A 22,934-nucleotide genomic window follows, 5' to 3' on the forward strand; every position below is an offset into this window, starting at 1 on the left:
CAAGAAAGCAAGTTTATATAGCATCAATCAAAATAAAAAGAAAAAGAAGACTACTTACCTCATCCATCTCTTCTAATAATTTGAAAAGTTCTTCCTTAAATTTATTGAAAGTACCCACCTCCAAAACACCAAATGGAAGTTTATTCCAACAATCAGTTACTCTCAGGCTGAAAGCAAATTTTCACACATATTCTACAACTTTCCTATTCAGTTTGTCCTCTTACATATGTAGGCTGAGCAAGAGTCAAGATGCCATCTACATCCTAATGTGGTCTCCTCACAGGTAGCTACTTTCCAAGTGCTAAAATTTACAGAACTGAAGACTTTTATGGTAAAGGTACCCTTTTGTGACCTAGATCTGTTTTGTTGCTCTTCTCTGCACCTATTCCAACAGATCCACATCCTTCTTTTAAGAAGGATGTGGATCTGTTGGAATAGGTGCAGGCCACATTTTAAGAATGATGTGGATCTGTTTTCATTTCATTTAAAAGATAAAATTTACATTAAAAATAAATTAAAAATAAATATTTTTTACATTAAAAATAAATAAAAAGCAATTAAAAATAAATAAAAGTGATGCAAATATAGAATTAAAGTTCCTTGTCCTGTCCACAAGCATGCAAAGGAATTATTCTTCCTCTAATTGCTCAGAATCATTTAGATCCTGCACACCTCAATTGCTGTTTTAAGCTCATGCATAATTTTCCTAGATCTTGTTGTAACATTTATGTGCAAAGTTTTCATTTTCATGACTTTAAAAAAAAAGTTTCAAGAAAAAACTTGGGGACCACAGTGCTTAATGAACTCACTCCTGAAATCATCATACAGGATTACTCAGATTAAATATAAATGTGTATATTTTGTGCTTTGAAAAAAAAATTATGCAAAATCATTGTATGTATATAAAAATTTGCTCTAATGTAGTGTGGGCAAATCTACTCCCTCAGCAGAGGAATTGTGTGACTGCTTTTGAACCACTTCATTGCCATATTTGCTATTAAAATGTTTTTCTTTGAATTTTTTTTTTTTACAAGAGACAAATGGTTCCTGTAGTCCATATCTTTCACTGATTACCATGGCTGTGGTAATAAGTGAAAGATCTGGACTGTAGGAAACCATTTCATTAATTGACAGTATAAAACTTGCTTACCACAAACAATGAGAGAATGAGAAAATCATCCTTCTGTTTCATCATTTTGAAAAAGGCAAAAATAGCATCATCAAGATGCTATTTTTGCTTTTTTAGCTATAAGAAAACAGTTATTTTAATGTAAGTTTTGTATAAACATTTAATTTTCATTAGAGCATAATTTATCTGTGTTGTTAGTCACATGTGGCTGATTTGATTCCAGACAGCTGAAGCTCCTAATAACTGTTTTTGAAAATGTTTCTTTGATTTCTCAATTTATAATTCCAGAAATCTCTCTTAATTACTGCACAATTAGAAATTAATGAATTAAGTTAAATCTAATTATATGCACATGGTGATTGGCATGTATCACTTTCAGTTATTGATAGAAATTTATTGACTACTGCATGCTTTCCTCCAGTCAGAAATGTTCTCTAGCTTTGTAACATTGAAGCATCGTCTGGAATTAAACTGTTGATGCATGTGCTTCACATTCATGCATGTTACTCCTGTTCATGACAGGCTGTTGTCCGTTACAGGCATCTTTTGAAGCATGTAATTTTAAAATTTGCTTTTTACTCACTGATAAATCTAAATGGAGTTTTAATTTCAAAAATTAATTAAAAATATATGATTTTAATATAAAAACTTGAATTTTCACAGTTCTGTTCAGAAAAGATTGAAAATAAACGTGGCATCAAAAAAGTGAACAATTTTTAATTATATATTGCTGATTTTTCAGCTATACGTGTGCAGGATCTACATGATTCTGCACAATTAGAGGAAGAATAATTGCTTTGCATGCTTGTGGACAGGATAAGGAACTTTAATTCTATGTTTGCATCACTTCTATTTTTTTTTAATTGCTGAATGTAAATTTTATCTTTTAAATGAAATGAAAATTAGGTTAATCATTATACCTAGAACTAATATCTGTATTATACTTTAAATATTTATTTATTGAATTGTTGCTTAATAATGTTGAAATTATGGGAATTTTTTTGTTCTCTTATATTCTCTTCATAGTTTCATTGCCTCTAATGTTGGTCTTTTTGAATTGCATAAAAATAATTAAGTTTTTGAAATTTGTCAAACATGATATAATAAAGTGGTATGAAGTTTTGTTGTGGCTGTTGCTTAAAGTAAATATATGAAATTTTTTTCCCCTCCTATGTAGCTTGAAAGGAGCATTGCTGTTCATAACAATAGTTCTTATTGGTACTGGTTGGACATTTATCAAGCATATACTTAGTGATAAAGATAAGAAGATATTTATGATTGTAATACCACTTCAGGTAAACTTGTGCATTCAGTTTATTGTTTATATTGTTGCACAATTAAGATAAAATTGATTTGGGTGCATTTGCAAATGCCTGTTAGCATGTCCATCTATCTTCCCATCACAGGTAATGTGAAGAGAGGATAGATGGACATTTCACTCTCAATTAATTGGTTTTTCATGAAACTTAACATATGGCTTTTTGAGAAAGATTTGTTGAGCTATTCCAAATTTAAGTTGAATAATAGAAATCCAAAACCATTTTATTCTTTATTTTTATTTCTTTCTCAAACACATCTAGAACTACCAATATAAAATACACATATACTACAATATAATATATTAATGTAAAATGTATATTTTAAGGTTGTAGTTGACTACAAGGATAGAATAGACAAGATGCATAAATAGTACATGATGAATAGGTTATAATTTATATCTTTAATTGATGTAAGAAAGCAAGCTTATACAGTATAGCCAAAAAAAAAAAAAAAACTTTTCCACATCACCTGTCCATCCTGAACACTAACTTTATATAGGTTATATTAGTAGTAGTAGTAGTAGTAGTGGCATGTGATGCAAGAAAGCAAATGTATGAGCTTATGCAGCATCAGCCAAAAAAAAATCACACCATTCCCTCCAAATGTACTGTCCAGTTCCTCCTTAAATTTATTCAACCTATCAACTTCCACAGCGACAGATGTAAGTTTGTTCCAGCAATTAACCACCCGCTGGCTAAAGGCAAATTTCCGCACATCTATTCTACATCTGTCTTTTCTTAATTTGAATTTATGCCCCCTTAGATTCGTAATCTGAACAAGTGGAAGGATCCCATCAGAATTCAGCGTGCTCAACCCATTCAAGGCCTTCATTCATATACCTATTCTTCATTCATGTACTGTTTCTTTTCTCCAGCTAATTTTTCCCCCCCACATTCTTGGCTATTAGTTTATAAAAGGGCAGGAGTGTCTATTTCTATCCTAATTCCTTACCTAATTTCACACTACTGTACCATTGCCTGTGACCACAAAATGAGTATATAATATACTACCAAGCTCTCTCTTTGCAGCAAGTTGCAAGATAGGCCAGTAGATATACCCAATAACAAAAACCACATATATACAGAAAAACCTCATAGAAGATATACACTGCCTTACCATTAATATCCAAACACCCTCCATGGATGGGTAAACAGGTCCTATGCACGCAACATGTCACAACCTGCTATAAATATGCACACTGGACTTCGAATAGACAATTGCAAAAGTAGGCGTGCAAGATGACAAGTTCAACAGAATTGATCACCTCAACAAATGCTAGACTCCAATTAACATGCTGTAAGGAGTGCGAATCCTGGACTGTAGAGCAGTGGAAAACAGTCCTATGGAGAGATGAGTCTGTGTTCGTACTCTATCAGTCTGATGGCCGTTCCTTTCTGTGGCGAATGCCAGGGGAACAGTGCCTTCCTGATTGTATCCTCCCAACAATGAAGTTTGGTGGAGGCAGTATCTTGGTATGGGGCTGCTTTTCATGATTGGGCTTAGGCCCATTAGTCATTATCGACAAAATCTTGAATGCTGTGCAATACCAGGACAACCTGGACAATTATGCACTTCCAACGTTATGGCAATACTTCGGGGAAGGCCCATACCTGTATCAGCAAGACAACGTGCCATACCATACTGCTCAGGTCGTGACAGAGTGGTTTGAGGACATGGGTGTGGAAAAGTTGGATTGGCCAGCCCAGAGTACTGATCTGAACCCTATCGAGCATCTTTGGGATGTGTTGGATCATCAGGTACTTGCACGCTGAGATCGCCCAAAGAACAAGGCCGGACTGGTGGCTGCATTAAAGGCCAAGAGGAGGAACATATCACCTGACATTTATAAAAAGCTGGTTGAGAGTATGCCGTGAAGATTGAAGGCCATCGTAAAAGCAAAAAGTTTCAGCACAAAATATTAAATGACACAATAAAAGCTCTTTTTTTTTTTTTTTTTTTTGTCTAAAGGCAGGTGTCTGAATATTAATGGTGGGGCGGTATATATAATCCAATTAATCCAAAAATTAGAGAGATAAAAATTAATAAAAATATATATTAAAAATAGTAGAAAAGCTAACATCTTAAAAAATATATATATTAAAATAAATAAATATATATATATATATATATTGCAAGTTTGCATGGAGGTTTGTCAGGAGCTGATTGGTGACAAAACAAATCGTTCCAAATTTTTTAATTTCCTCAAGAAAACTGGAGTTTAATGTTTCTTGATTACAGATTTTTCTGACCGTACGAGAATATTGATTTCGTTTATATAATAAATGAATAGGTGCATTATAGCCAAAGCAGCTTATGTGCCATTAAACCCCCACAACAATAACAACAACATTGTCAGCAGCTGCAACAGATGGTTACTGAAGATGAAGTTCTGCACAAGGTGATAATGAGACATGACTTCATCATTTAGACCCAGAGAGTAAGCAACAAAGCTCTGTTTGGAAGTCTGTGTTATAACAAGAATTCAAACGAGGTGTATTGAAAGGTATTTCACACTGCTGTACCAGTGCCTGTGACCACAACATGTACACAAAATGAGTATATAATATACTACCAAGCTCCCTCTTTGCAGCAAGTTGCAAGATAGGCCAGTAGATATACCCAATAACAAAAACCACATATATACCCAGTAACAAAAACCACACAAAATCTGAGCAAAACTTCACTCTGTTGAAGTTTTGCTCAGTTTTCTTTTGGTTGGCTGACTAACTGATATGTGAATTAGCTATAGTTTAATTAAACTGTATATTGCATTCTCAGATATTGCCTTTATTTACAAAATATAAAAATATTTTTAAATAAAGGCAGAAACTTTCATATATAGAAACTGACTGATTTAGTAAATATCAATTAATATTTTTCATCAACAGCAAACATAACTTCAGTATATAAATGTTTCAAGCCTTATGTGACTTCTATAGAAGACTAGTCAACTAGTGTAGGCAAAGTACTAAAAATTCTTGTAAGAGTTGAGGCTTGAAGTCATTCTTCCCAGAAACAGATTAAAAGAATGAATATGAACTTTTACCTTATTGTTACTTTGCAGTGATCATCATTGTGTAGCCACATTCAAATGCTGAATGAGTAAACTCTCTCTGTGAAACGATTTTATTTGAGTGAAAATGTGTTTCACTGTTCTGTCATTTCTTCATAGCTGAAATGGCAGAACATCTCCTTTGTTAATAACTAATGTTCACTTGGCACTTTTTTTCACATTTAATAGAAGATAATCATAAGCTTGTAACTTGATTAAATAATACAATAATACTTTGTATTAAAGTATACAATAATAGAATTATTAATGCAAATTTGATAGACCAGTAACTTTTAACTGCTTATTAAGGCCAGATTTTCCTAATATATTTTCAGAAGGAAATTTTTATTATAGTTAAAGCAATACTATAAAAATTAAGTGAGCTGTACCATCATTCACCTTAGCAATAAATTTATTGGGAAACTATTGATATTTTATACCACACAATTTTATGATACACTTTTTTTAATTTGTTCTACTTACTTCTTTGTAGTTTTGTTGAGTAATATCTAAACTTTTACAACAGAGAGCAGAAATTTTCTGGAATGATTTTAATAAATTTCTATTTAATGGAAAAAAAATTGAATTTTACACTTTTGTTTCAGGTACTTGCAAATGTTGCTAAGATAATAATGGAAGAGAGTGAAGAAGGTGAATCGCAATATAGTACGTGGAGAGAAGTATTTATTTTAGTTGACTTGCTGTGCTGTGGAGCAATTCTGTTCCCAGTGGTATGGTAAGTGAATTGGTGATTAAATATATTTGTTATATAAATATAAATGTGCTAACTAAAATTCATTTTTACCAGTAATGTATTAAATAATGCATGGCTCTGCATTTCATTTAAGTACAGTTTAGACCATATCAAATTTTGGACTGCTGAGCCTCATACTATGGAAAGTATATAGTAATTGTGCAGATAGTGCATATTTTATGCGCTCTATATAAATAGCAAAACCAAAGTTTGCACAAGGGGCATTGTTATACAATTTCCCTTGTGCAAACTTTGGTTCTCATTGTAAATCACTTTACAGTGAGCTGCCTTACTCTTAAAATCTCAAATCAGTGGCATGTTCCCTAAAAGAAGTAGTACAAAGTATGATCAGAAAGTTTTGGAACTGAGCTAATATTTGAGAAATGAAGCTTTCTGGCCCTTTGTATTGATGATCTGCTTCGACATAGCCTCCTTGACACTGTATATACAAATTACAGTGCTGCTGCAACTTCTAGAAGCAATTTCTGTTTTTTTTTTTTTTATTTATTTATTTATTTTTTTTTGAAATTGCTAATAGTTCCTGTATCACATTCTGAATAATTTTCTCATTCATCAAATCTGTAACCTTTCAAGGGTGTTTTAAAGTTGAAAATAAAAAAGTGTGCATATATATCATAGGAAGCTAAATCCAGTAAGTATAGCAGATGGGAGACCACAACGGTCTCCCACTCACTTCAAAAAAAAAAAGAAGATAAAAAAAAGCAAATCTTGAATGGAAAGTGCTGATCATGCAAATGCCAGTTCACCGAAGCCCACTTTTCCAGTCTTTTTTTTTTTTTTTTTTTTCCCTTTTCTAAATGTCATCATACAGTTGACAGAAAACTGTTTTGTAGTATTCATAGCTAACTTCACTGCTTGACCATGTGGGACAAATTCATAATGAACAATGCCTAGTAGTCAAAAAAATGCAATAAAACTTTTTCCCATTTGATTGAGATTTTGTTGTTTTTTTTTTTTGTGCTCTGTAGAACATGGAGTCTTCCATCACCAGTAGCGATGGAAGAAACAAAGTGTTAACATGCAACTGCATGTTAACATGTGGGAACTTGCTGCTCTCTCTGGTAATCAGTGAGAATGCAAAGCACAAACTTGGATGAAATGTGTTGCATTCCCAGATCTTTTATTAAAATTGATTGACATATACCAGTTTCACTAGTAATCTTGGATAGTCAAACTTTGATCACTCATGATCAGCTTATGAGCATGAGTGATTTAATCATTGCTTTTTTCAAATTTAAGGGTAACCAGAATTGGGATGGCCTTCAATGGACTACATGGCCATTGATGGTTAATGCTTTATATGTTTCTGTTGTGCTTTTTTCATAGTTTGAAACAAACTTTTATACAGATTTGCTGCTTAGTGATATTGCTCATTTTAAAATGCACTAATTCAAATTGACTGCAGATAATGGTTTATTCATGCATTACTAGTTGTATATCCAAATGAGTCATTGAACGTGTGACAAGTCAACTTGTTATGACACCACAGTTTCAGAGTCAGTCTGAACTTTTTGATCACACCTTGTATATAGCTACTTATTCTCAGTAGTTTTGCATTTAGCCAGTGGGTAGTTGATTGGTGGAACAGACTTCCATCTTTTGTTGTGGAAGTTGATAGCCTAAAGAAATTTAAGGATGAGCTGGGCAGGTGTTTGGAACGAACGGTGTGAAATGGGAGCGATTTTTTTTTTTTTTTTTTTTTTTTTTTTTTTGGCTGGTGCTGTATAAGCTTGCTTTCTTGCATCATATGCCTCTACTAATGCTAGTGTTGTCATCCAGATGATGCTGTTTTGGACTTTTTTCTTTCTTTCTTTCTTTTTTTTTTTTTTTTTTTTTTTTTGTGTGTGTGTGTGTATGCACTAGGCACTTAGTCTGTCCTACATTGATTTTGAGCAGTACTTGATGCCCTGTATTTTGGCAATTTTATGGAAGTAACTCTTTCTTACACCTTTGCATTATATAATTTGGCTTGTAGTACCGATTTTGTATTCTGAAAAGTTCATTTTATCACCATTGCATCTGATAGTTACATTTGCTAGGTTAAAAACAGGAAAATAATGAAAGTGGAGCATGATATAAATATGTGAAGAGTGTGTACAGCACAAAAAATCTTAAGAGATGAGATGAGAAACAATGAATTGTAGCTCAAAACTAATAAAAGACTTTTCAGTTCAATAAAGAAAAGGCTCAAAATATATTTTTATAATACAAAACAAAAACCGCCTAATAGATTCTATATGAATATCTGTGTTCCTTTCAGGGCACAGCTTCCTTGGAGTTAAAAAAGATTTCTTAGCTCCACTTCCCATTTTTTTCTTTTATGTTGCTATATATATATTACTGAAATTACGTATTGAAAAATTAATACAAATGCCCGTAGTATGGCAAAACTGTAGAGCGAAAATTTAACATAAACCTAACAATTAATCATAATAGGGAGAGCAGAGAAGGGGTAACAAGACAAAAACTGTAGCTGAAAGCCTCCAAATAATTTAGAATATAATTTAAATCCAATTAAAATAAATCCATTTTAAAATTTAAAATGTAGAACCAATTGTAAAACAATTTAACGGCACATCCCCCTGTAAGGTACCAGTTCCAAGAAACATGAAATATCACCAAAAGAGACTAATCAAACTACTAAAACAAAATAAAATAAAGATACTGACCATTATGCCCCATATCGACAGAGGACCACGAGGCCAATAATGGTCATGGAATCACTGCATTTCAATCGCTAGACAAATTGCCGCATAGGCGAACCGATTGAAAGACCTATCCACCCCTCCTTCCTCCGATCGAGCCACAAATGCAGAGGATTTGCATAGCAGCGGTCCTTATGCAGCAAAAAATAAACAATAGAATGGATTAGCACACCAGAGCAAAGCCACACCACAGATATACTGTAAGCTTAACCAGCTATAACCAGCTTATATAGATACAGAAAATATATTTATAGATGGTGGTATAGGCGCAGCTTAAGCACATCAAACCCACTACTACCATCTGATTTATATATATATAAGTAATGACATTAAAAAATAAAATAGATAAATAAGAAAATAAATAAACATGAAGTAGTCATTAGGGGCAGTAAAATACAAATCCTCCACATGATACCCAATATATTACTGAAATTACATATTGAAAAATTAATACAAACGCCCGCCATCTATAAATATATTTTCTGTTTTCTGTATCTGTATAAGCTGGTTAAGCTTACAGTATGTCTGTGGTGTGGCTTTGCTTCTCTAGAGTGCTAATCCGTTCTATTTATTTTTTGCTGCATAAGGACCACTGCTATGGAAATCCTCTGCATTTGTGGCTCGATCGGAGGAAGGAGGGGTGGATAGGTCCTTCGATCGGTTCGTCTAGCGATTGAAATGCAGTGATTCCATGACCATTATTACCCTTGTGATCCTCTGTCGACATGAGGCGTAATGGTCAGTCTGTCTTTATTTTATTTTGTTTTAGTAGTTTGATTAGTCTCTTTTGGCGATATATCGCGTTTCTTGGAACTGGTACCTTACAAGGGGGATGCCGCTAAATTGTTATACAATTGGTTCTATATTTTAAAATGGATTTATTTGAATTGGATTTAAATTATATTCTAAATTATTTGGAAGCTTTCAGCTACAGTTTTTGTCTTGTTGCCCCTTCTCCGCTCTCCCTATTACAATTAATTGTTAGGTGTATGTTAAATTTTCACTCTACAGTTTTGCCATACTATAGGCATTTGTATTAATTTTTCAATCATTTCAGTAATATATTCAGTAATATAATTTCAGTAATATATTGGGCATCATGTGGAGGATTTGTATTTTACTGCCTCTAATGACTACTTCATGTTTATTTATTTTCTTATTTATCTATTTTATTTTTTAATGTCATTACTTATATATGTGTGTGTGTGTGCGTGTTGCGTGCTTATATTTATGTTTACAGTAATGGTTAACTTTTATGTGGGAAAGCAGTGCAGACAGTCTGCGCGAGTAGCTCATGGTGTCTTGTCAATGATATACAGGAATTTTTCTAGCAGCAATAAGGAGGTGATTATTCCGTTTTATAAGGAAATGGTCAAGCCACACGTTGAGTAATGTATGCAGGTCTGGAGACCTCATTTTAAGAAGGATGTAGAGCTGTTGGAACAAGTACAGAGAAGGGCAACAAGATTAGTGAATGGAACAAAGGGTTGCTCTTACGAAGAAAGGCTTAAGTTTTGCAAATTACAGTCTGTCTGGAGACTAGGCACCTGCGAGGTGATCTGATTGAGGTGCATAAATCCTTGAATGGGATTCTCCTTGAATGGGATTCTCCTTGAATGGGATTCAATGCTGATGGGATTCTCCCTCTTGCTCAGAATAATTGCCTGAGGTCATAAATTCAAATTGAGGAAAGACCGTTGCAGAATAGATGTGCAGAAGTTTGCCTTTAGCCAGCGGGTGGTTGATTGCTGGAACAAACTTCTATCTGTCGTTGTAGAAGTTGAGAGCTTAAATAGATTCAAGGCAGAACTAGACAAACATTTGGAGTGAGTGGATGGGTGAAATGAGAAGGGTGTGTGTTTTTTTTTTTTTTTTTTTTTTTGGCTGATGCTATACAGTCAGTCCTCATATAGCACGATAGTTGTGTTCCTAGAAACCCTCGTGCAATGCAAAATCATGCAATATAAACAACAGGCCCTATGGGAAAAATAGGGTTCGGTGCCGACCACCCAAGATTGAACACACATTTGTAACCAAAATATTACCAAACACAATAAATAATCGTAATAAAATACACACGTATTTTATTACGATTTTGAAGCAATGCTTTTATTACGAAGCAATGCTTTTGCTTCTATCATAAGCAAACTTGTTTTTTGTTTGATTTTCTATCCAAACAGATGACAGCCGTTCCATCTCTTCCAATTCTTTGTGTCTTGATCTAATGGATTTTAATTACACTTTGAGTTGTTCCTGCGATGAAAGTTGTTTTTATTTTCTCTGCATTCTTTCTAATTCTCGGCGTTGCCTCATTTAGGCCTGTGGCACATGCAATATCACATGGTCTTTCATTTCACTCAAAGCATTTAAAATTTTCATATTTTTTCTCTATTGACAGAGGCGGACTGGCCATAAGCCTTACCAGGGAAACCCCGATGGGCCAGAGGCCAGTGTGATTTTGGCCATAAACCATAGTATGAGGCCACTACAAATTTTTCCCGGGTAAGAATTTTTGACCCAGTCTGCCTCTGTTTATCGATATTGCTTTTCTTTTTCTCTCTGAATCTGCAGTGTCTTCACCAGTACGCTTCCTTTTCACACCTTTTAAGTATTTTACTCATATTTAGGGAATAAAGCAATTACAAAATGAGGAGGCACGCTTGATACACATAAACAAATCTGCGTGCCGACCGGGCTAGCCGAGTGGGTAAAGTACCTGCCCGGCAACCCAAAGGTCGCGGGTTCGATTCCCGCCTCGGGCTTGGATCAAAGTACTGCAAAAACCTTGGGAGGTGCAATATGGCCACAGAAGCCGATGCGCCAACAACTACCAAATCAAAAAAAAAAAAAAAAAAAAAAAAAAAAAAACAAATCTGCGTGCGTGTAGCAACTGAATAAATAACACCGTAAAGGCAGATATACACTATTAACACCTCACATTTTACTAAAGCACGTTTCTGGGGGTTACTACCATAAAACAATAAAAACAATTTCCAGTTGCGTTTCTGCTAGTGGAATCTGTTATAAACTGGTAGTAAACTCGATCTAATGGCATTTGTGATAATACCGATAGCTGGAATTGTGTGGGTTTTTACCTTATTATGGTGAAATGTGTTACCCCTTCACTGATATAAAAAAACAAATACATTTTCAGAATCTTCTCTTCATTCCTATCTTGTTGTGTTCAGTTGGGGGGGTGATTCCATGTTCGACTGACGTTTCTTGTAAACACAAAGGTGAATCGTGCATAAGCGAATTCTATTTGTGTTATATGCGATATCGTTTCCGTATTTATAAATTGTGTATGATCGAATTCATGTAGTGTAAACGTGTTTTACGAGGACTGATGTATAAGCTTGCTTTCTTGCATCATATGCCTTTGCTAATGCTAAAGAGTGAATGCTAAGTATAGTTGCAGGAAATTTAGTCTACTGTGTTTGAGGCAAATACCTCAGCCTATTTATTAAATAAAATAATTAATCTGAGAAGGCTTTTTTTTTTTTTTTTTTTTTAAGATTATTTTACAGATAAATTGCTGCTAAGGTAGTGCTTCTTTGTCATGACAGCAATTTTTTAAATTGCTATAATTTATATTAACAAAAGCAAGTAACCTTTGTTAATTAATTTTCTTTGAAAGGTCAATCCGTCATCTCCAAGAAGCTTCACATACAGATGGAAAGGCTGCCATCAATCTGGAGAAGTTAAAACTTTTCAGGCATTTCTATGTAATGGTATGTAACTAGGTACACCTTGTATACAACAAAAAAAAAAAGTTTCCAAAGTTTAGAACATTTATTTTAAATGATAAAGTGCAAAATATTAAATCTAATTTCATTTAGGATAGTTGAATATTACTTTAATGTTTATTTCAATAAATGTGGCATATTTGCTTACTTTTCATTGTTTTTTCACCCTGTAACCAAAAAAAAAAAAAAAAAATCCACAACTTACCAAGCAACAGTACAACTTGGTAAGGATGGTTGATAATAACTATTTGAATCTTGTTATGGCTAATAGGATAATAGGTTAAGTGTATGTGGATGGCTGCCCACTTCTTTCCTCACTGCCATGCTTGAATTGTCTCCAGTAATGTTTTATAATGTCATATGATGGACAGACATCCCCATACACGCCGACCGGGCTAGCCGGGTGGGTAAAGTGCCTGCCTGGCAACCCAAAGGTCGCGGGTTCAATTCCCGCCTCGTGCTTGGATAAAAGTACTGCAAAAACTTTGGGAGGTGCATTATGACCACAGAAGCCTATGCACCAACAACTACCAAAAAAAAAAAAAATCCCCTTACACCATAAGATGTAAGGGATGTCTTCACAGATAATTCTTGGCTGTTTGCCTTGCAAAAACGAATTTAATAATGGATCAGTATTCAACTGTATCCATGATGACACTTTGTTACACATTCAGTTCTGTATTTTTCTGTAACAATAGAAACATGAGTCAGAGCAATGAAACTTCTGGCATATATTACTATTACTAGATAAACAAGCAATACAAACAAACAAGTCAATAAAACATAACATTCGTGGAATACACAAAAGGAGTCAAACTTCTGTTTGAATAGTTTTGTTTTTTATTCAATAAAATGTGTAATTCAATTTAAATACCAAATATGAATAAGTGATTAATTTTCTTTAAACATTGTCGAAATAATATTTCAGAACAGGTCCCAGTGAAACAACAGTTATATTGAAGTAAATATAGCACTGATGCTATGCCATATCTTATCAAGGAATAGCACTAACTTACAATGGATTTTATTGTTAAGATTTTAAAATGTGCATGGTTGTAGTTAAAATGAAATTGCTATCTATTCAATGCTTTTTACCTTGTTCCAAGATTAATTTTATTGATACATTTCAATTATATATATATATAATTTAAATATATATAAGATTTTAAAATACAATAAAGACTGTTTACAAAGCATTGGCTTTAAGTTTCCAGTTATGACATACATATGATATAGCATAACTTATCTTTTTCAAACTTACCTCCTAACTATATGGTTAAATTTTAGTGTTAGAAAATATTAAAAATACATGAAAGTTTTGGAAAAGATAAGCTATTTTGTTTCACAAGAATGTGATTTTAAAATACATATAAGTAAAAAAAAATATTGTAATTCATCATAATTTTTGAGACCAGTGGGCTATTATATTGGAACTTTTTCTCTAGAATTATTTTTTAAAAAATATGCTAATTATAGAACCTCAGAAAAAATAATCCACTTATGTATGATTATTTAAATTTCAGATTGTCTGTTATGTATATTTTACCAGAATCATAGTATATCTACTAAAGGTAAGGAAAATGCTACTATTATTATGAAATTAATTTTTATATTGTTTTAATGTTAATGGTACGTATCCTTGTATTACTATAGAGTAGGGCCCACTCATGCGGTGGTTGGGTTCCAGATCCCTGCTGAAAGGTGAAAACACCCAAAACTAGAACACAGCTTTTTTTCATTTGGGAATGCATATAAAAGCCTAATAACATGTTTACACTATCATATGCTGTATGATAATATATCGTACAGTACAGAGATAATATAGCATGAATGTCAAAACAGGTGGATGGATGATGAACTGATCTGTTCTATGTAACAACAATATAAGGCAAACTTTACTATGTTTTATACATATGTTGGAAAATAAAATTAGGCAGATCTACCAACATTGTGCCATCAAGGTGATTTATCTGCTAATATGATTCAGTGAAGTGTTACAATTTCAATTATTAATACCTTCATAGCAACAACTGTACGAATTTATGAATAAATTGTGGATTTAGTTTGGCAGCCAGGTGACTTTCTATTGTGAATTCAAGACTGAAGCATGTTTCCTTATGGTAGCAAGTCTGCTGACTCTAAACAGAATTCAAGATAGCAGTTTGACAGCTGTTTTCAGAAGCATTAAGTTAAATATTATTTAACATTAACTTAAATGTAATTGTATTAGAAAACCAGTTTATTATTCAGTAGCACTACATAGTTTTGAACCAAATACCAAATCTGAAATAAATTGATTTTGCAAAAAAAAAGTTTCCAATATTGCTCAATTCTTTTGAGCAATATTGGAAATTGAATTAAATGAAGGAAGGGGTCTCTTGACCCCTTCCTTCATTTAATGCTTCTGTAATTCCAATATTTTAATGCATGAAACATTGCAATTAGAATTTATAGTACCTCAGTCATATTTTTTTAAGGAAAAAATTTATTATCATTTATATTGTAAATTACTATTCTATTATAAATTTGTATTGTGTTATTTGCATTTTGATGTACTAAAATTAAAACATGTTTTTGAATACTTTGTATTATTAAATAACTACTGTAATTCTTTGTCATACCTGTTAATTTTTAGATAACAGTGCCTTTCCAATATGAGTGGTTGGATGAACTATTCCGTGAAACAGCCACACTTATATTTTTTATTCTGACTGGGTATAACTTTCGCCCCACAACTAGTAATCCATATTTCCGTGTTTCTCAAGATGATGAGTTGGAGATGGAAGAAGTGTAAGTAAAACTATGTTATTTAATAAGTGTGTGCAATTTTATCCAAAATTGTTTACTAAGTCTCAATTTGTAGATTTTTTTTCTTTTTTGCAATAATTTTTTTTTTTTTTTTTGCAATAAAATTTTCTGCCCTCAAATCTAACATTGTAAAATATTAGATTTGAGAGCAGTCTGACACTACAAATAGACAAAAGATGTTGCCTGGAAAGGGGTAGAAATGTAAAAGCTTTCTTCTTTTTGTAGAAATAAGCCAGACAATTTTGAATGTTGAGTATGCTATATGATTCAGATTTTGCATTCATGTTTTAAATGTGTTAGCTGTGCAGTAACCAATAGCTTTTAGTAAGCAGTACTAAGCCTTTCACAAGTATGCACGTGTATGTTTTGAAGATTCTTTCAATGCAATATTAACAAATTATGTTAGTATGTGTACAAATGTGCTTGCTTCTATCAATTGTGTTTACAAATAATTGTAGCTGTTTTTATATTTATGATAGATATGGAAATCTGTGTAGGGAGGTGTATTCTTTAACACGGTTTACCAAAGTTGAAGAAATTCTCTGAACTTCAACTCCAGAAGTTGATAAAACTGAATCAAATAATACATATAAACATGTAGGATATTACTGCAAAGAACAAATTCAAATAATAAAGAGTTTTATATTTTAACAGTTTTTTTAAAAACTTCTTCTTTTAAAGTTTTTTATATAATGAAATTTTTGACAGTAATCCCACTCCAGTGTTCAGCTGTAATGTCAAAATAGGAAAATTAATGTTTAAAAGAATTTGTGTATGTTTTCAGTTTTTTACACACTTCAACATTCATTGAAAAAAAAAATCATTTCATGCTGTTGTGTGCACTGTACAGAAACCCACTTGCAGAAATGGCTTTATGATGTATTTTTTTTTTTTTTTTTATGAAAACCCCAAATACGAAAGGTATCAAAACGTATAGTACTTAGTACCATTCATGGGTTGAAAGAGAAGTATGGGGGGAGGGGGATGCTGGAAACTTTGCTCTAGAGACTAAACATGGGTTTCACCACTTCAAGCCTCCAATAAGCAAAGTGGTGGTATTTCACCGGTTGATGAAAGTCATCTACTGGTTTTCGGAGATATCAGTGAAACGAATTTGCCCCCTGGGCCTGTTGCTCCTGTAAACAGTAGTCTATTATTAGGAACCGGCAAGTTACGATTTAAGGACTATACCTTGTAAAACCCCTCCGCACGGAATTCTTTCACAATGAATATTCACAAAAATAAGGTATACATTATGTTAGAACACATTTATTAATTTTACTAATGGTAATTAAGCATATTCGTTTGAAACAATGCTATATTATTAGAATGAATATGAAAAGTATATAAGATTATATTTCAATATATTTTCTTGTTACAGCATAACTCAAACAGGCCTGACAGAAGGAGTGACCAAAACTGTAAGATCTAGGGACATTGGTGGAGATGATTACAGCACTGTTCCCACAAAAAGAGAAAGTAGTCATGAATATGACTGATAATTGCTGCCATTGTCCAAATTGTTTCAGGTTTCATAAATTTTCAAATTCAGCAGCACTTTAGCATTGTCTTTTTGTATGAGCATTGGAACTACATCTAGAGATTCAGAACATTTTGTGCTGCTGGAATATTGGAACATTTGGAGAATGGTTACAAGGAACTGTAGAATGACAACAGAAAAAGTAGTAGTCAGCTGTTTATTTTAAAACTTATAAGAGCTTGAGGATATTTTGTAAATAAAGAAAAGTGAAAAAAATTTTTTTTCTTTTATTTCGAAAATAATTCCTTTTGTGCTGTTGCCCACAAGTCTTCAGGTTGTGAATTTGATTACCAATTTCTGTTAAAAAAAAGTTTAGTTGGAACCACTTGAATTTCAGTTAAATCTTTTTTCTTTATTTCATTCCTAAGAAAAATAATAGTGATGCCATAATGATTTTGTTTGATGTTCACTAAACATCCGTTTTAAATATTGGATACAAAAACGCTCTTTTTGATAATTTGACTTAATAAGTAGTGTAAATTTTCATGCAGTTTATTGTATAGTTTCTTCCCTTGTAATGTGCCAGAAAAAGTATGTAATATTTTTCGTATATTTCAGAAAAATAACAGCAAATTTATTGATATTAAGAATGAAGGAGTACAACCCATGAGCAAATCAAAAGTTTTCATTAATAGTTGTCAGGTTTCAATAGACACCTGAATCATAATTAAAACTGTGTCATATGAATTATTCTATACGAAATTGTTTAACACTAGAAAGAAAGCAGATGCATTAAATGACTCCCTTTTAGGGAAATGTGAAAGTTTGGATTTGTAATATCCACCACAAGTAAGCTCGTTTGCCTGCTGGCAGTCAAACAGTTACTTATGTGTATAAGTCATAAAATCTTAGTGATTAATTAATATTCATTTTACTGTAAGGAAATGTCTTCCATTGATAGCAGGCTACTTTATAGTGCCTGTAAATTAGCATTATGGGTTAATATATAACCTGCTATCTTTCATGAGAGTATTCCAGATTTAGGTTTAGATTGTATGGATTAGACCTAAAACCTGTAACAATAATAGCATTAAGTGTCTTTTAGCACTCCTCTTATTAATTCTCCATTTTTTTTAAGCTCTACTGAGGTCTGACCTGAACTGATATTCAGAAATTAACTAAATGGTGAAATATAAGTTATAGTTTCTTTCTGACTCATTTCATTGATTATTTAGAGAAATAACAAAATAATATCCACATAATGCAGAGAATCTACCTAGTAATCATACAAATTTAATCTTTAATTTCTCTGAGTTATTCTAGTTTTTCAGTCTACACATGCAAGTTGGCCAGTGAACGTGCTTGTTCAAAGGCCAGTTTACGTTGTGTACATGCTTGCCAAGAAGTAATATATGATAAACTTTTTACACTAGATATGTAAAAGTTTATCATGTATTAAAAAATCTAGTTGGGTGATGCCAATTTTTTGAACCTCAGATTCAACAGTTTGCATTACAGCTTGAGACAGAAAGTTGCATTGTTGGTAAAAGTAATTCAGAATCTATTTAGAAAATCAGAATCTCCTTGCAAACCAGAGGACAGTGTAAATTTTATGTAGCTTGTGTAGTTATGTAATTTTATATAGCTGTCTAGAGTACATAATATTAAAAAACCTTGAATTTAACACCAAATTTTAGTCACTGTGGGAAGCATATTAAAAAAATGTGAGCAGTAGATGAAACTTTCATCAAAAATTGGTGTGTTTAATCATTCCATCGTAAATTTATTTAGTGAGATAGATTAATTAGTTTATAATGGTCTTATAAACATCCTATATGTTGCCATTGTGATTTATACTGGAAGTGCTTTCCTTTAAAAATTTTATGTAGCATTAAAATGTATGTCTTACTTTGTTGCATTCATTATCTCAAGTTTCAGGGATATAGTTGCATTGGCTTATAAGGATAACAAGGATATAAGTTGCTATTCTAATTGAATTTAATAATTGTAATTCTAAGATAATATTATAAATTATTTAATCTCTTTCTAATATTTATCTAGAGAAACAATTCCCCTACTTTTCCCAATTACCACCATCCCTAGATCATAAGCATCTGGTTCAGAGCATGTGAGCTAGAAAAGTTCTTTGTTGTCCATCATATTGAATTCATTGTATGTGGATTTATTGATGGGGAAGCAGCAAACAACTTTACAGAAGAGTTTTCTCTTTTCTTTTGCAAAATTCCCATGCTATTTCTTTCAGTGCTTGGTGTTTCTAATGATTTTTGGATCTTGGTGTTTCTAATGATTTTTGGAAGAACTTATTTATTCCCTTGTAGACTTTTGTTTTGCAGTCTACTGTCCCATTAGCACAGAGCTTTTTATGTGATCTGCAGTGAATTGATTACTTATTCTTTTGACATCTTTATTTTGTGAGTGAAATCATTACTGGGTGTGCAATTACTAGTGAGATGGCAGTTGCCAAAATAGCCACTGACAGGGCAGGGATGGAGTGGGGATGAAGATACTGCATTACAAATAAATAACATTATTTGTTGTTCGATTGAAATTAATGGATTCTTGAGAATTGCACAGTATTTGATTTCAGGTTAGCAGATTTTATCTAAGGTAATGTTACTGTGTTTTTAATGCAGAGAAATTATTAGATATTTGCTAATTTAATTTTTGATTCTGAAGTGATGATAGTTCAGTTGCATCCATTATGGTAATGTTAATTTTTTATATTAGTGGATAATAAAAAAAAAGAAAAAAACTTAAGATACTAGTAGCTGCTATTTAGAAATCAGTTGCCAAACAGTGCGTGTATCATGTTAAGTATTTTAAGTCACCTGTGCACTTTGTATCATTAATATTATAGCTTCTTTAAGTAATATATTCATCAGTCATATTAATAAGAATTGCTGTAAACATTTGTACTGATCAGATCAGTGCTTTTATTTGTGTTGAATGCTTCCTGAATCAAGTGCTAGTGTATGATCTTGTCTTATTTCTAATGTAATACTCGTATGGCAATGACTGAGTGAGCATTTTTTGCCTTAAGTAGAGTAAGGCATTAGTGTTTAAAAATAGGGTTTGTCATCCATTTTAGAATGTGCAGTACAAAACAGGGTATACTTAGAAGGTGGTGTATATTTTGGGAAAAATATATCAATAGATAAAACCCAACAGTTTTAGAAGGATGGCCAAGATAGTACATTAGCACTTAATTTATCTAGGAAATGCTGAATTCAGTATGAGTATTAGTCAAATTGAAATACATGAATTTTTAAAGACCCCATTAATGAAATTTCAAGTGAGGATTTCATGGTGGAAAAAATGCACTGAATCTCATTAGTCTCTCATATTACTTAATATGATAAAATGCACATGTCGATTTATTTATTTATTTTTTTACTTAACTGGGGAAGTCAGTGTAATCCTTGGCTGTAAATTGGCACTTAAGACGTAGAAAGACATGAATAAGTAATCTCCAAGAATTTTAATTTCTTATCTAACATTAAAATATTTACATTAAAAATTATTGAATAATGATTATACATTAAAATAATCTAAAGATTATACATTAAAAATAGCTAGATGTGCTTAAGTTTCATAATCTGTGTTATTACACTTAAGCATTGCCAATTTTACAGTGGTAGAATGTTTACATAATGAAGGCAAAAACTTTTTATTTTTAACATATAAAAGTTTCAAATGTAAATTTAAATGCCACCTCTTCTTAGATATTTATATTCACAAAGCTAATTGCTGAATTTTACACTTTTTTTTTTTATATCAACTTTGAATGCAATTTGACACCGGGCTATTAAAATTTTAAAAGGGTTTTTGTTATAAGTTTATACCTTAAAAGGGAGTTACTGATCCTTTCTTTTTTTAAGATGAAATCCGAAACATAAAGCTACTTAAGTTTAATCTTGATTGACCTGGCATAATACTTTTTTCACCCTTGAAATAAAGGGCTCTTTTAAATGTTCTGTTTCCTTGGAATTGATTTAAGATGTGCTATAGCTAATAATTGTTGTATACACCCTTTTTGTCTTTTGAATTAATATATTTGTATAAATATTTATTTTGACTAGATAGAAATTCAGAAGCATCTTAAAAGTTCTGTATGATTTACATAAGACGATATTAACTTTTGATATTTAAATATTTTCTTTTAGATTTTCTGTTAGCCATGCAAGTTTAAGCTCTTTTTGTTTATTTCCTTATTTTTCACTGTATTATTATTTTTTTTTTTTCTGAAAAGATTAGTAGAAACTTTTGTTAAATAATTAATTTTAAGTATTTTTTCTTATTTTAATCTCTAGCTAACTAGAAGGATGAAAACCATTCAGAGATGCTGATGTTATGATAAAATATAAACTATAGTATTTAAATAAACTGGACGATATATTGTGCCCTTTACAGTGTTAAAATGAATAATTATTGCCCTATTGGGTTTCCCCATTAATTTCCTGTAAAATCTTTTTTTTTTTTTTTTTTTTTTTAACTTTTATGTATCATTAAGAGTGTTTCACCAGCTGATTAATCAGATGTGAAACAACAAAAAATTATTTAAAATTATATTTTAACTGCAGATGATATTTTTAAGGAATTTTATGTTCAGAATTTGTATTAGTACTTTTGTTTTTTAAAAAATCCAGACTTCTTAAGCTTGAAATAATCTACTGGATTTAGCAAAAATAGATTTTAAAGTCAGGTTATATTCATTTATTGCTATTAATAATTTTTGCTGAAGTAGTAAATTTTAATATTTCATCTGAGAAATAAGTATTATTTTGCAGTTGAAGCATTGTGACAGACTAGATGATGGATGCCTACATGTAACAGAGATATAAGAGCAATTTCCAGATGAACAGTTTACAGAGAGCAGGCTAATGTTTAGCAAGATATCTTAGTATTGGTATGAATCTCCCACTTCCCCAGATATTTAGAGATTAAATTAATTTTGATGTACATTGCGTAATTTGTAGTATAATATAATATAATATAATATAATTTGGAATATAAAAAGATATCACTTCCATATCTAAATTTTTATCCAATTAAATGGCACAATACTGAACAAGGTCATAACACCTAACAAAACTAAAATGGTTGAAATAAATCAAAAAGACAAAATTCCTTTACTTCTTATTTTCATATGAATGTCACAGAATTCATTTAGATTCAGTTCTGATGCAGTTTCCAATTTTTATTTAAATTCAGATCAGTGAACCTGTTTATCCTTCAGTGTTAAATGAGCACCTTAAATTAATGCTTTACAAAAGATAGTCTTCCATGTTTTATTTTATTTATTATTTATTTATTTATTTTTTTTTTTTTTCAAAATAGAATAATACAACTTTTAAAAAATATTTAAAGTTATTGTTCATTTTTAATATTGTCTTTAATTTTTTTCTGAAAGCCCAGATAGTGAATTACTGAATCAATTTCAAATAAAATCAACCTGTCCCAGACTTTCAAATTATGCTCTGTATTGTTACAAATCTGTCAAATTAAGACTGTATTGTTAATGTAATTGATGGTTTTTGGTATTAAACCTGTAAGAATTTTAACAACCAAAAGGATATTTGCTGATAGTGGATTGTACTGGCTGCTCTTCTTTGCACACCTTGATATTTATGACCATAATATGGAGACAGGGCAGATTGATTTTGTTTGATGTGAATTCCAAATGGGGATTATCAATTCAGTAAATAGTTTAGTTCCAAACAATTAGCATCAATTTAGAAATTTATATAATTTTTTTTCAGCATAATATCATGTATTGCTGTTATAAAGACCTAAAATGAACTGTTTAAAGTTTTGTTAGGTGTTATTTTATTATTTTTTGTTACCTGCATAATCCAAAATACTAACACGCACTGTGTACAGTGTATCTAATATATAGTT

At 31.7% G+C, this 22,934-nt stretch overlaps 1 protein-coding gene across 2 annotated transcripts in view; it reads left to right on the plus strand.

The window, feature by feature from the left end:
• LOC150086404 (protein GPR107) overlaps nt 1-22,089 on the plus strand; it is a 118,518-nt gene extending 96,429 nt beyond the window's left edge. Inside the window, exons 11-16 of one of the 2 annotated variants that reach the window (XM_090371361.1) lie at nt 2,307-2,424; nt 6,107-6,237; nt 12,619-12,712; nt 14,251-14,298; nt 15,363-15,517; nt 21,824-22,089. In XM_090371361.1, coding sequence (XP_090227487.1) covers nt 2,307-2,424; nt 6,107-6,237; nt 12,619-12,712; nt 14,251-14,298; nt 15,363-15,517; nt 21,824-21,827 — 550 coding nt within the window. In that variant the 3' untranslated portion in view covers nt 21,828-22,089. Of the gene's footprint in view, nt 1-2,306; nt 2,425-6,106; nt 6,238-12,618; nt 12,713-14,250; nt 14,299-15,362; nt 15,518-16,916; nt 17,332-21,823 lie in introns of those variants that run through there. The other variant, XM_090371360.1, reaches the window with a different exon arrangement.
• Nucleotides 22,090-22,934: the final 845 nt, after the last annotated feature.

The sequence above is a fragment of the Mastigoproctus giganteus genome, chromosome 4, assembly GCF_048544385.1.
Source record: "Mastigoproctus giganteus isolate SK-2022 chromosome 4, ASM4854438v1, whole genome shotgun sequence".
Taxonomy (NCBI): domain Eukaryota; kingdom Metazoa; phylum Arthropoda; class Arachnida; order Uropygi; family Thelyphonidae; genus Mastigoproctus; species Mastigoproctus giganteus.